Source organism: Aquila chrysaetos, chromosome 2 (genome assembly GCF_900496995.4).
Source record: "Aquila chrysaetos chrysaetos chromosome 2, bAquChr1.4, whole genome shotgun sequence".
In the NCBI taxonomy this organism is placed as follows: Eukaryota; Metazoa; Chordata; class Aves; order Accipitriformes; family Accipitridae; genus Aquila; species Aquila chrysaetos.
In genome coordinates this window covers 77507621-77522746 of record NC_044005.1, presented here as the reverse complement: position 1 = coordinate 77522746, position 15126 = coordinate 77507621, and the positions used below count along the sequence as shown (strand labels likewise).

At 40.6% G+C, this 15126-nt stretch overlaps 1 protein-coding gene across 1 annotated transcript in view; it reads left to right on the top strand.

Annotated features, from left to right (window-relative positions):
* Nucleotides 1-15126, top strand: part of RIMS1 (regulating synaptic membrane exocytosis 1) — a 342135-nt gene that overhangs the window by 136983 nt on the left and 190026 nt on the right. Inside the window, 1 exon segment of the mRNA XM_030034563.2 lies at nt 13812-13865. Within this exon segment, the coding sequence (XP_029890423.1) occupies nt 13812-13865 (54 nt within the window).

The following is a 15126-nucleotide window of genomic DNA, read 5'->3' as shown; positions in this document are numbered from 1 at the left end:
CAATCTTCAGGTAATGAGAATGGCATAGTTCAACTGACTATGAGTATTCAGCTTCATAAAGATCAGTAGTCAGCTAAGGGAAGAGTTTACTTAACTAGCTTAATCTAGACTAGACTGGTTTAGCCTTCTTGAGGCTAAGATGGTGACTGGAGAAAACCCAGGGTGGTCTGATTGATTTAGGAGAAACTGCTGGTTTTTGTAAAAAGAAGCCGACTGACAGACTTGGGATATAAAATAAGAGAGGTGCTGTAAGCCATGCAGGCTGTTTCTTCCCCAGTCAAAACTAAGGAGCAAGCCCAATGCTTCAAGCTACAGAAGATTCAGGCAGTCTTATCTAATATATTATGTGTTTCTCAGAAACTGTGCTCTTTCTGTAATGCCAGAGATATACACTATCAAAAGTTACTGTAGGAAGAGCTTTGTGGAGTCTCAACATCTGTTGCAAACTGTTAGGTACAGTTCTCTCCAGACTCCCTGCCTAAATTCCCAAGTTATCCATTGGGAGGAGAGCCGAAAGCTTGACAGATCTGGGGCTCTGTTAGCGAGACCCAGTGATAAATAGAAATAAATACTTCAGAGACAGTAATTACATGAAAAGTAACTTGTTTCATAAGTCCTTTGATATGGAAGTTCATGACTGAGTTAAGTTTGATTAAGGAGGCTGTTAAATCCATCCAAGCTGCATCTGAAATGCATCCAGATAATTTTTTTTTTTTTTTCCTCACATTGAAGACTATGGGGAGAGACTGTTAAGACTCCAAAGACCGTAGATGGGCTTCGAGTCATTTGTAAAACTGTTATGCAGTTTGTTTCACAAAGACAAGGTTTATGCCAGTCAGCTGCATTTCTTCATTTTGAAGGTCTTGTTAGAGAAGCTTCTGTGGTGGGTTGACCTTGGCTGGCTGCTAGATTCCTCAACAGGGCAGGGGGAGAAAATAAGGTGGAAAAGCTCATGGGTCGACATAAAAACAGGGAGTTGGTCACCAGTTACCGTCGCAGGCAAAACAGACTCAACCTGGGGAAGATTAATTTAATTTATTGCCAACTAAAATAGAGTTGGATGGTGAGAAGCAAAGACAAAACCTAAACCACCTCCCCCTTCTTTCCAGTCTCAACTTCACTCCTCCGTTCCCGACTCCTCCGCCTCGTCCTGCTGAGCGGCGCAGGGGGATGGGGAATGGCGGCCGAGGTCAGTCCGTAACAGCCCCTCTCTGCCGATCCTTCCTTCCTCACGCTATTCCCCTGCTCCAGCGTGGGGTCCTCCGTGGGCTGCCATCCTTCAGGAAAAAAAGCCCTGCTCCCATGTGGGTTCTCCAGGGGCCGCAGTTCCCATCAGGAAAACCTGCTCCAGCCCCGTCTTCTCCACCGGCTGCCGGGGAGCCTCTGCTGAGGCGCCTGGAGCCCCTCCTTCCCTCCCCTCCTCTCGCCTGGGTGCTCGCAGGGCTGTTTCTCACACTTTTTACCTCACTCCTGACCTCCCGCGTCACGTTCCTGCCCTTTCTCACCCAGGTTTTCCCCCCGTTGGCTGCGGGGCCGAGCCGTGCCCGGCGGCAGGCGGGTTGGAGCCGGCCGGAACCGGCTGGAACCGGCTGTGTCCGGCGCGGACCCTCCTCACAGGGGCCATCTCTGCGGCCCCTCGCCGCCAGCCCCGGGGCACCCGCGCCCCGTGCAGCTTCAGCCATCTCCCTGGCAGTGCCACCGCAGCCTGAGGGACGCTGGCCGGTACGCTCTGTCCTGCTCAGCCCTCAGGCTGTTTTCTCTTTCTTTCTTAGCCACTTCTTTTCGGCGCTCCAACTGCCGCGGGATCCGCTCACCATGTTCTGCTTAATTACTTTCTTTTCTTTGAGCATAAATACCTGTAGTTACTGCTTTCTTCAGTGAACTGACTGAATTCAATCCTTTGATTTGATTCATGAAACAATAGCTTGTTTTCAGTGTAAACTATGTAGATTTTTGAAACTTTACTTAGGAAGGTTTTCCTTTTTTTATTTTCCCTCCTTTTTTAAAGGTAGAAGATCCTTTATACAGTCAGTGGCACGCAGGTTGTCAACATCCTTATTAGGTTGCTTTCATTTTTCATTTTGTTCTCAACTTTTGATTATTCTTCTGATTACCTGCAAATTTTGAAACTATATCATGGCGAGTTTTGGGGCAGTGTTGCTTACAGGTTTTATTTGCATTATAAGCTTATTTATAATTAAATAATAATTTAATAGATAATAATTCTGCACTTAGCATCCCACTGTTACATTATACCTTGTGTAATAAATGAGAATCGTACAAAAGCAACTTTGCATACACCAAGTGGATGAAAATGAGTTTAATGATGATCACAGAGCTAACTCTAAACTACCACCAACATAAAGTGGCTGTCTTTCTATTTTAGCCCCAGAAGGATCAGATTTGGGGTTTAACTGCTTTAACATTTGCTTTTAAAAGCCACTCTTTTGGAAGTGCTAAATTATGGCAAGAAGAGCTTCCTGATGTACAACACCTTATACTGCTTGTAAGTTGGCTGTTTTCTCAAAACTTGTCTCATGTACTGTGCTGTCTACCATTTCACTTGGTTAAGACCTTCAATTTGTTTGATAGCAATCTGCATTTTAGTGTTTTATTTTAGAGCTGTTCATAGGCAACTGAGAAGTCTATTTTTTGGCCATATCTATGTTATAAATGTAGCTACTACAGTGTTTATGGGCTGAGAAATCACCTTTTCCTCCTTGCTTCTATTCTTGGTTTTATTTTTCTGTCAAGTATATAAACTGCCCAGCATATATTTTAACCGTAATTACTATTTCTTAGCAGTTTATCTTACTGAATAGCTGAAAGGTATGTACTGTCTTAATCTTTTTTCCTTCATGTCCGATAGAATCATAGAATTGTTTAGGTTGGAAAAGACCTTTAAGATCATTGAGTCCAACCGTCAACCATGCCCACTAAACCATGTCCTGAAGTGCCTTGTCTATGTGCATCACCTCCAGGGATGGTGACTCCACCACTTCCCTGGGCAGCCTGTTCCAGAGCCTGACAACCCTTTTGGTGAAGAAATTTTTCCTAGTATCCAATCTAAACCTCCCCTGCCACAACTTGAGGCCATTTGCTCTTGTCCTGTCTCCAGCCACCTGACAGAAGAGACCAGCACCCACCTCACTACTATAGATGGCTTTCTGGATGGCTACCTTTAGCTCCCCAGTAATTTCTTTTTCCAATTTAAGTGTCACACAGTATTGTATTAAACAAGTGCAAAGAAATTATGATTCCTGTGCTTCAAACAGCAAGGAAAGGGAGCAGTGTTCAGGATCAATGTAGCATACAGCAACTTTTAGGCTTCTGTCTTTTAAACTCTTTGGGCTGACTAAGTATAGCAAATACTGTAAATGTTTCAAAAAGAAAGTTCCTTGTGCTTGCACACCAAGTAACATGGCATAGTCTCAGCAACTCTTTGAAACAAAATGCTTAAATCTCTCTATATAGTAATATTTCTTATGGAGGTTAAGTAAACATGTAGATTTAGAAACTGAAGAGTCACTTCTGCTTTGGTTTAATTTGAAGGACAGCCATCAAAATCATACAAAAAACTTGGTACTATAGTCTGACTTACGCAGAAAGTGACAGTGCGGATCTTAAACCTTTCAGTTCTTTCATATTCTGCAAGCAGCAAATGCTTATAAGGCTAACAGTACTCTTACCACTGGTGCTCAGGGGAAAAATAAAAGTTTCTTCTAGTGCTTGAACATTAAACTTAAGAATAGTTCTTGTTTCCTTAAAATAGGCAAGACAGAAAAAAAAAAAAAGTGAAGGATTTGCAAATAAAAGTTTGCAATGCCACATGATTATTGCAAAAGCTGCTGGACATGCTTTGTTTCCATTTAGAGCTTCAGTGTCTCACATTCAATCTGCTGCTGTTTTCTGCTGTGTGCTAAGAGTCCTAGTAAGCTCATTTGTTAGGTGGTTTGTCGGAGTGCGTGTGTGTGTGTGTGTAGGCTTGTTAATATCTTATGCTGATTTTGTCTGAAGAGACGTAAAGCTTGCCAAAAAGCATTTTTCTTAAAAGAGAAAGATAACCCTGAATCCCCAAATGCCTTCTTTCTTATCTGAAGAAAAAATCCCAAACCCGAAGGTAAAAAAAAAACCCAAACTGAGGAAAGGAAGTAGAGTTTCCTCTGAAGTAAGTTTTATTTGTCCATGCATCATCTCTGCTCCAAATGCAATAACTTTTGATATATGACAACAAGACAACCCAATTTTGTTGCTTTTCCAGCACGATTGTTTCCTCTTAATTCCTGATATTTGTCCTACTTTCTTCCTATTGCCTCTCTGAAATTTTCTCCTCCACTTGTTATTGCCTCTTTAACTTTTCTCTTCACCCTACTTTGAACCTTTCTACCTGTTTGTCCATGTCCTCTTGGACATTTTTTCTTCTTGGCCACCTCATCCCACAAGTCTTCCCTCTTACCCTGTATTCTTTTGTCTAGAGACAATAAAGAGCTGAAGTGGTTAAGAGAAAGTTACTAAAGACGACAGGGCCAGAAGAGTCTGACCTCCAGTAAACCAGTCGTATTTAAGCTGGGATAAACCGCTGGTTTTAGTATAATCATCTGAAACTTACAGAGACAACCAGAGTAAAACAGTGCTAACCTTATTAATATGTAGTCTACTGACCCGATTTCAGTATAGAGTTAAAATTAATTATAAACTAGAGAGAAATACAAATGAATGATTAAACTCACATTCTAGCAACAACAGATATTACTGAAATGAAATCTTCTAGAAAAACTTTCCGTGGCTATGGGTGAGGGTGGAATTGTCCGATTTGTCTATTATGTGTGTTTTGGATTTAAATAACCAAAGTTGATTTGTTTGGCTGGGCTGATTCTGGTGGCTATATTATGTAATCTGAATTTAAAAAAAAAAAAAAAAAAAGTTCAGCGATGGATTCATGAGAACACACAGGGATCAAATGAAAACCGAGAGGGATGGTACTGTGCACAGAAAGATTATCAGATGGCTTGGTCAAAATGATCTTTTCAGTTCAAAAGATAGGCTTTTTGGACCCAGCAAAAGGCTGATGTATCTGAAAGTTATTTTTTTCCAGATGTACCACATGTTCAGAAATATGTCTGCTTCCTGCAAACCCTGGGGTTGTGTTTAGTGTTCAGCTACTTCAAATATGGCTGAATACTGAAGATTAAATGCAAGTAACAACTGTGAGCAGGAAAGGTGACCCAAGTTTAGGCAACAGTAGATGGACCCCACCAGCTCTGGAAGCTGTTGCTATGGGAAGGCTACCTTCTACCAAGCAGGGAGTAAGGAAGTTCTCTCAGTTGCTGACATGGTTCTCTTTCCTCTACATAAGTGCAGGTGCCCAGGGAGCTAGCATTTAAGAGGGATCTAGCTGGCCATTAAATCTCTTCCAGCTCCTGATACACACAGAAACCTGCGACATAAAAATCAGTTACCTGGCTAAAAAGATTGCTTGCTTCGTTGAACAGACGGTACATGTGAGCACAAAAAGTCTTCACCAATGTATAACCGTGGACTGAGGCCTCATGGTCTTTATATCTGTACCACCATGGAGTACGCATCCCTCTATTTCTGATAATAAAGAGGCAGGATATCCTTAACTGTTGCCTCTTCCCCCCATACCCTTAAGTCATCACTGCGCTATATGCCTTTTATTTGTTTAGGAAATGCAAAGCCTCATTAGATATCTGTGAATATACAGGTAAGTGCAGGAGATCAGAATGATTGTCTCATCATCTAGCAAAGTTCTGATCTCAATTTTTGAGCCTGTTTTTGTAACAGTAGCTTCATCAGATAATAAAATATCATTACTGTTTGAATTTCCCGAGTTTAATGTTCTGCACTGCTTTACATCATCTTACCTTATTGAATCTCTCCTCTTTCCCTGTGTGGTCTGCCAGTAGTATTGTAAATTCAGGACAGTAAACTTCTGAAATTGATACTGGGGATGGTCTGTGAATTGGCTGTCAACAGTGCGCTGTTTAGATCAGTTAAAAAAATTATAATATTCTTATGCTGGCGCGAAACTCCTACTGCATTTTCCTGCCCCGTTTTCCTTTTCCTTATCTTTTAAGTCTTCCATATTCAAACTCACAGTTGTTTATCCCTTTCTGAGTCACCCTGTAGTCTTTATTCTCCTAAAAATCTACACTTTTCCTTACCAAAAATACATTGTTTTCCCCAGTTTTGGTTTGTTTTTGTTTTTCTTTTTAAAATCTTAGATATCCACTCAAATTTGCTGTAGAACACTGATATTCTCTCTTCCCCTTCCTCAAATCTTCCATCCCAGATTTACTGAGATTCCTTTGTGCTCGAGCTTGATAGCACAGATAGCACAGACTTAACCAACTTAGCCTCAGACTCTGCACCTGGAGCGAGAGGTGGGAGAATTAAGAGAAAGGACCATGGACATCTCAGAAGGTAGGATCAACAAAGATGAAATGTAAAAGAACCAAAAAGCCAAAAAACTTTGTCATCCTTTCAGTAAGGGAGTAACTGCAAATAAGATGTTGAGCCAACTTGTATGGTATGTTGTGGTTTCTCAGGATAGTCTGGTAGCTTTTTCAGAAGAGGTCATCAGGTTGCTGATCTGTGTAAGGCAGAAAGTTGTACAAAGAAAGTGTATGTTTGTTTTAAAAATAGCTGTTATAAACATTTAAGAAGTTGCAGCGATGATATCAAAGTGGGGAGAAGATGCCTTCTGTAATTATAAGCATTCCATGCATTTATGTGCATAACAAAAAAAAAAACCCCAAGCTGAAGTATTTCTAATTGTGTGAAGAAAGCCACAAACCTAAGGGTGAGTCTGGGGTAGATTGTGAATCACGAATGTGTATAACATGTATAGGGCATAATCCTACTTGGTGCTTTGTCAAAACCCTTACTGGGCAGTACTAACTGTTGCAAAATACTCCTTTATAAGTAGGTACTATATGATACTTAACACCCCCTAAGTGTGAAAAGTTCTGTCTAGCTATATTTCCACTATGGTGTGTTTTGTTTGTTTTTTTTTTTTTATTCTGAAAACGAAATATGAAAATAATGTGCAATCATATAATATGAATTTTACTCTTTCACTGAGAATGTTTGCTCTTGAGTGCTTAAGAAAAGTTAAAACATGAAGGACCAAACTGGTAGAAGTTAGTCATGATTTCATTTATTTAAACTTACATTTCCAGGCTTATCCAGATTCTGTTTAGTATTGTATCTGTATGTGACACAAAAAAGTATCTGTAACAGATCAGTTGGAGACTGTTTCACATCTTTGCTCTCAGCCTCAGAAGGACAGTGGCAAGGGCATCCCTGCCATCCTGGCCGTTCCTGGCAGTGGTGGTGAGCCCGGGCTGCGTGTGGGGCTGCCCACGCGTGGGAGGAAGCACACCTTTGGTGCCACACTCTCCCTCACTCAGTCACTTCGCAAATTAGATGCTTCATTCCATAGCCTGGTTGTAAGGCTCTGACAGCATTATTCTAGGCTTTGTGTGGACTTGGGGTTGTGGGAGCTCCAAGCAAAACTCAGCAGCCAGAACCTCCCAGCGTAGGAGTTGGTGGGGAACAGAGGGGAATTCTGGGTAAGCAGAGCTGATAGTCATCCAGCGCGATTCCCTGTGAGTGGAAAGCTAATCAAAGTGGTCAGAGGAGGCCTCTGTCAAGCTGCACAGCAGAGATCACTGCGATGAGATTATCCTGCAATATGTCAAAAATACTCTTTCTCTCCTCTCAACTAGAGTGTTTTTTGGGCATTTGTTTGAACTGACAGATCCAAACATGCTGCACACACTCCCTTATGTTCCTTGGGCAGGTAGTTATATCATCCATAAAAATCTTTGTCATAACATGATTGTCACTACTGTATATTCAGCTCATTCCCACTGGGAATACTCCTGAACTGCCAGCTGTCCTCTGTTGCCTTCTATCCCTATTTACACAGCCAGTAATGATCCTCCTCTTCCTCACAGCCCCTGGATTTCTGCATCGTGTCTGCATAGCGCTCTGTTAGTCTCAGCTCCACTGTCTTCCTATGGATCCAAGCAGTCTCTGTAAGCTTTGCTCATCTCCTGTGTCCATTGTTCTTGCCCCTGAATTGTCCCTGGCAGACAGAGGGGCCCAGAACAGATCTCCTGGTAACCCCATGCTCCTAGCTGCTGTCAAGGCCAGTATGTTTCTCTGAGTAACACAACAGTGACATGCATTTCACAGGTTGGGAACACCAAATGCAGGTTTTAGGCAGACAATCTCTTTCAAACCTAGAGGGAACACCATCAGCTGTTAACACCTTACTACAACACAGGATAGAGAAGCTTAATCTCTGAAATCTCTGGAGATACATAGATATATATCTGATAAATATGAGACTTGATTGTCAGTAACTCGTATTGGAAGCTTTCAAACACATAGTTGCTCCACCAGCATTTGGTGGAGGTAATCTTAAGCTCTCAGATAGCTGAGGGAAATGTCTATGTTTATAGACTGTTGTGTGCTCCTGGAAGAAAATAGGTCAATATGCTCTGGGCTTTCCATAGTCCCTTGTGTGAGTAAAGTGCCTCTCCAACTCAGAACTTTTCAGATTTTACGTGCTGTTTGCTTTAGGGCACAAACCTCTGTGGATAGTGAGACAAAAAAGAGGCAGACCTGGCAGTAAAATATTACAAGCATAGTAATACCTAGCGTAGTTGAAGAACCATCGGGCCAAGATATTTAAATTTCTCAGTGCTTTATTCCATACAGAATCACAGAGTGGTTGAGGTTTGAAGGGGCCTCTAGAGATCCTCTAGTCCGAATCCCTGCTCAGAGCAGGCCCAAGTAGATAAGGTTGCCAGGGCCATGTCCCATTGCGTTTTGAATGCCTCTAAGGATGGAGAGTCTGTAACACTATTTTTGAGGGGTTTTTTTTTGTGTGTGTTTGAGAATACAAAATTGGAATTCAGTTCATGCCCATCAAGTCCCTTATGACCTCCATCAGTTGACCCACTCGCATTTCCTTCCTTGAGGTTTTTTTTTTTTTTTACTTCAGGAATTTGATTCTGCAGTTTAACTGTGTTTCTGTTTTGACTAACCTTCTTTACAACTTCTCTACAGCTACATGTTTCCAATTTCTTTTGTCATCAATTATTTTCCATTGTATACCAAACAAAAAAATCTCTCTTGCCTTTCTACTACATTTGTTTTGACACAGTTTGTATAAAAGAATATTTATATAAAAGAATAGTATAGAAACGTAAGTAATGGTGTAGTGCAAGCTCCTGCAGAGATTATGTACACACTTGTGCACTGCATTTGTATATTTTTACTACAGTTTGTAAACGTATTAGTGGATAAATGGAGTGGAAAGCTTCTGGTGAGTTCTCTCTGTTTTTTTGAATGACAACTAAAATTTTATATCAGTCCTGACTGTAAGCAGTTTCATGCCATTTACCTTATTTTGTGAGACTTCTGTCATTTAAAAAAACTATTTCTATGTTCCATGTATATCTGTAACTATGGAAACCGTGAAGTGATTAAGAGGAGTACAGTTGATGCTTCCGTGGCTTATCAAGACAGCCAAATGTTCAAATAGTTAGACAAAACTTTTTGTTGTTTTTAAGAAGGTTAGAAGACTATACAAAAATTATCTATGAGAGAATGATTTCTAGTGTAGCTCAATGGTCTATGAAAAATGGAGATCGATGTTACAGAAAATGTGGCTGGCAATTCACAACTCCTACATTATCAGAAATAAATTAGGAAAGTGAAGGAAATTCAGGCAAGAGAAATGAAGTTGAAAAAGAAACTCATCTATGAGGAAAGAGTGAGACCAAAGCAGAGCTTTCTGAACCTGTGATTGTTGCTGGGGCTTAGAATTCTTCCACTGCCGAGGAAATAAAAATACTGAGGGTGAAACTGGGTATTGTGGACAAGATGAGTGAGGAAGGAGTGAGCGTAACAATATGGAAAATGGATTTTAAATGGGGTAGGCTTAAATACAGGGCCATTGGGATGTTTGGTATTGCTGAGTTTCAAAAAAAAGTGGTCTAAGGCCCATCATGATGACCTGTGGATAAATAAAGCCTGTACTGTCTGATGCTCTGTAAACTTTCCTTGAGGGTTTGCTTTCTTTCCAAAAAAGAAATTCTCAAGCCTGGGCAAATCAGCCCAAACAATTACTACTTCCTGAGTCTCTTTTGATTTTTTTAACCAGCCAGGATAAATTCTCATTGATTTTTAACCCCTCCTTTCTCCCTCCAAAGTCTGAGTTTGTAAATTTTGATCATTTTAGTTAGAAGTAGACCTAAAACCAGAGCTGCAAGGAAGTTCAGGTGCAAGGTTTCACAGTCTGTCCAAGCTATAGTCCTGCTTTAGAAGGTCACAACTGTAACTGTGACAATACAATTTTTGTAGTGTGTTTTTAGTGGTGTGTATTAATCAATTGATTTGTGTAGTAGATTTAGAAAAAAAAACAAACTTGCAGGGGGAGAATATTTCAAATTACTGTATGTAAATTTGCTGGTGTGAATTTTTAGACAAAAACTGACTTCTGCACTAGCAATTTTGGTTTCTTCCTTGAAGTCCAAAGGCTTTCTCAGAGAAGTACATTGCAATAGTGACTGAAACCTGGCTGTGTGCTGTTTTAGAGATATTATTTCATATGGTAACTTTATAGTTGCCTGAATATACCACTTCCAACACTCGTTTGCTGCAGGATTATTCTAGAGACTCTTTAATTTTTGTGGAAGTTGTTGGGAGCTTTCTGAAAGATTGGCAGCTGTAGCTGAGAGATTTTGGCAGCAGGGCGTGTGAAGAAAGTCAGTTGGCTTTTATTTTTTTCTTAAAATAACTAGTAACGCTGTTGCTAGCAGCAGTGTCAACAAAACTGGCATAAAATACCCTTTTGATGTTAACTCCTTGAATCATTGCTCCACTGCACCTTTTCTGCATCCTTCTATTGGCAGTTTGTAATTGTGGGTTTAGAAACTTAGGCCAGGAATAAGATTAGGATCAGTGTGTAAACTGTGTGTTCAGTTGCCTAAAAGCAGGCATCTGATGCCTTTTTTGATGCTCTACGGTACGTAAGACATGTACATACGGCTGGCAGTTGTGATGTAGCTCCTGTGGCAGGCTTGTGCCCTCTTAAGTGCCATGCGGCAGCCAGGTGGGATACGCTGACTTATCTCTAATGGCACTAGCCTTTCACTAGGCAGAGGATTTAATTTTATTTTGTTGTGTCTACTTGAAAGTGAGTGGATTCTCTTTGGATGCAAACTTAAATACCTGCCATGCCTGTAATCTATAGCGTAGACAGAAAAAATTTAAGCGTCTTTCATCCTTATTTGTACACATAGGATCTGATTTGGAAAGCTAACATCTCAGTTAACTATAAAAGGCGAGCAGGAAAAGAGTATGAAGTGGGCTTTCTAGTGCAAGTGGAAAATTCTGATAAGGTGGGCTTTTAAACATCCCTCCTGGATGCTCTCAGTCAAACATGTAAATGGCACCGCAGACTTGAAGGTGACATGTAGTTCTGTGAGCAGTGGGGCCTCGTTCCCTATGAGCATGTCTTGCGGTTGAACTGCTATGTAGATGCTGTGATGCCAATAAAAGATTGCACTGATGAGATATTTATAGGGCTTTTATGGAACTGCCTATTTTATGAAACTTTTAAGGATATAGTCCCTTGAAAACTTCCATGCCTGTGCAAAATTTTACTGCATTTGTCCAGTGGGTTAAAACATTACTGGAGGGTGTGGGGAGAAAGGGGGAGAAGAAACCAATCAGCTGTCAGCATAAACCTCATTTTCTTGCCAAACTGGGATAAAAATATCAAGCTGACAACCTAAGTTATGAAGAAAATCTGCTCTGCACAGGAATGGAAGAACAGAGAGTGCTAAAATGGCTTTAATATCCCAGTCCTGAAATGGCTGAGCCTCGTATGTCTGATGAGCATCAGCGTGGGCCAAGCGGTCCTCTCCCCGCTTAGAGGAGAGAACGGTAGAGAACTGTACTGTCCCTTTGAACCCTCAAGCTAGAGGAGAGGCTTCAGAAAAAGCAGAACCTAGAATTCTAGGCTACTTCTTTACTAACAAATTAAACCCAGTCTGGGACTATTGCTAGATGTTAGAGTACCTGTGCTAGTAAACTGACAGAAGGCTGCTTGGCATGCTCTTGGTCTTCTGCCCACTAGCACCTTCTCATCAATTCTTCCTGGTGGTTCGGGAGTTGGGGTGCTCTGAGGCTTGCCTCCAGGAGGCAATTTGTATGCAGCCACCTTGCTTTGAAGTAGAGCAGAGATCTTAGCATAGATACAGGTTGTTTCATGTCATTGGGCGTCATTGCTCAAAAACGTTTCTGTGCGAGTTTAATGTAGTACTATTGGTGTCATTTCAAGATGTAGTTTAACAGGAGATGGTGAGCCACTGCCATAGAGAAAACATCCCCTTCCCCCCATTTGCCTCTGTTCCTGGTCACATGATTTCACTACTCATCGTACCCCTCCATGAGAAAAATAGATACGACAAAAAAAAGAAACCAATTAAAAAATACAGATGAATTTCTACTATGTTTTTAAATGCGAGTGGCTCCTGGGAGGACCTGACAGTCATGGAAGAGGATACGAGGGAGTACGTAGTATGGGGAAGGTGGGAGCGAGGAAGGGAGAGGACAAACCCTGACAGGGAGAAAGAAGAGCAAGAGAGAAGGGAGGTGGGGAGAAGACCTTCCCTTTTGGTGACTGGGAGCCATTGGATGAACTCAGCTGTCTGTACAATTTTGAAAAATGTATTTAATGAAAGCTTGGATTCACAAGCACATTTTCATTAGAAAGGTAGAGCTGTTTACTTATTTAGATTTTGGGCTAATGTGAGGATTCAAGTAGATTTTCACCTTCATTTATTCATATTTTAATGGAGTGAAGCCACCATGACACTTCAGCTAGGGTTTTATTGCAGAATTCATTTTGATATACCAAAAGAGATAAATGCAATGCTGTATGCTAATTTCATGGTTTGCTGCATGTTTTTATGTTTTCCCAGGAACATTAAGTGATACACAGTTTAACTTAATTCTGTGAATGAATAGTTTTGTAAGAGCAAATTGATAACACTTCTTCCCTCTGACTTTCAAGAGATGACTTGTAGGATGGTGGCAGAGCTCTGCTGAAGTTAATGGTGCCTGAGGCAGAGAAGATGGTCTGCCTAATGAGATCTCTCTGAAATAATTAGTGTCTTCTAGAAGTGTGTAGAAGGTGGAGGCTAAAGGAATGTTAACAAAAGCAATAAACTGTAAAGATGTTGTGTATACACCCTTTAGAAGGGAAATAATTGACAGAGCATGAAGGTTTAGTAAGGAATAGCTTGTGGCCTGCTGTATTAGCACACTCGTTACCTAATTTGCTGTACGGAGATGAAGCAGGATGCATGGGGGTCAGTGTAACTGTGGGTTTGCAATTTCTGAGCTCCTGAAGCATGGAGTGTGCTCCTTGTGGAGCCTCCTCAGAATCCGGGCTTGGGTGAAGGATTTGGGGAACTTGCTCTGACCTCAGTCTGAGTTTTGCCTGGCATGTGTCACACAAATTTGGTATAAAGTTTGAGTCCTCCCTAATGTGACTTCAGCTTCCCAGTGCATGTTTGGAAGTCTCCAGATTTGAATTGGGGAAAAAAGCCTTTTTTCTGCATTCTAAAATGCAGTTTTGAAATATGTAATTATGAAGACATGTTCTTATTTTTGTAACTGAAAATGCCTTTTTTCTCTGTGTGTATAGTTGTATATATTATTTACTATGGGCTCTTTCAAGTTGGAATTTCATGTTGTGTTAGTACAGGAATACTGTTCCTACTCATTGTGGATCACATTCTACAGTACCTGTAAGAGTAAGTTTGAGGAATATTTTTTCTGTGAATGAAATACCCCGTATTCCACATGAAGGCAAGCATGGGATCCTTCTAGCATGTTTTCACGCAACCTGTAAAGTTTCCACGTGAATCTGTGTGGGAACTGTTGACCCACCTCTGCCGAGTCCTGTATGTGCCACTTTGTTTTTGTTATGTAGCAGTAAAGCCCAGAACCCTTTGCTATGCTGTGAAAATGCACATTTTTCCAGAGCCACGCATATGAACCCTTTGAATGAGGAGCACCCCTTTACTGGTTCTCTTTAATAGCTTCATGTGCGGATATGCATTGACCTGTGCAAGGATGCAATAAACCAGAAACAAACCCAACAACAAACACCAGACTCTGGATGTCTTGAATGACTTACTGTAGCACTGCATCAGAGCTCACCATCCAGAAAAGCGTAAACAGAAACTATTTTTGAAGTGACAGGCCATAGTAAAATTGTGTAACACTTCATTTTACTGCTGCATCATGTGGAGGTCCAGAAGCCACATTAGAGAACTGTAATCCTTCATCAGAGCATTTGTTTGGTTGCCTAACATCTGTGGATTGTTAAGATAAGTTATTACACAGACCTGCTTTACTTTAGATTAGTTTGGAACACATCCCAGTATATTCAATCAGGATATAATTCCTGCATGCTGCTAAATTGCTTGCTCCACATACTTCTCTAAAAATGTTTTTCAATATACAGTTTTGTCACTGAAACTCTTCTGTCACCTCGAGTTTTGTTTGGTGGTTTTTTTTTCCCTCTTAAAGAAAAGCTTTTATTGTTTTTCCTTTTTGGACTGAATATATCTCAAGGCAAATGTAGCATTTATTAAGTCCTGAAGAGATTCCTAAACAGGGATGATAGTGTAGCTTCTATGTGAGTATAATGCAGATTTCCTGCATGTGTAATCTGTGGTGATTGGTATGTATTGTGTCCAAACTGCCGTGTTTAAAGACAGCTGTAAGAAAATGATTTTGAATTTACACGTCTAGTATTTCTTCTTCCTGTATTCTGTATTTTTCTGTGTCTATTTGTGCATTAGCTATTCCTGTTTGTTTGGATCTCATAATATTTTGCATAAAATTAATTACAATATCAAAGATGATTATGTAAGTTAATGGTAATTTCTTGAAGTTTATTACATATTTGACCATTTAAAATATGTATAAAGTATATTAAATTGTAAATGAAGTGTGTAAAGATGGTAACAGATTTAAATGGGCTTGCATACATATACACATATGTAA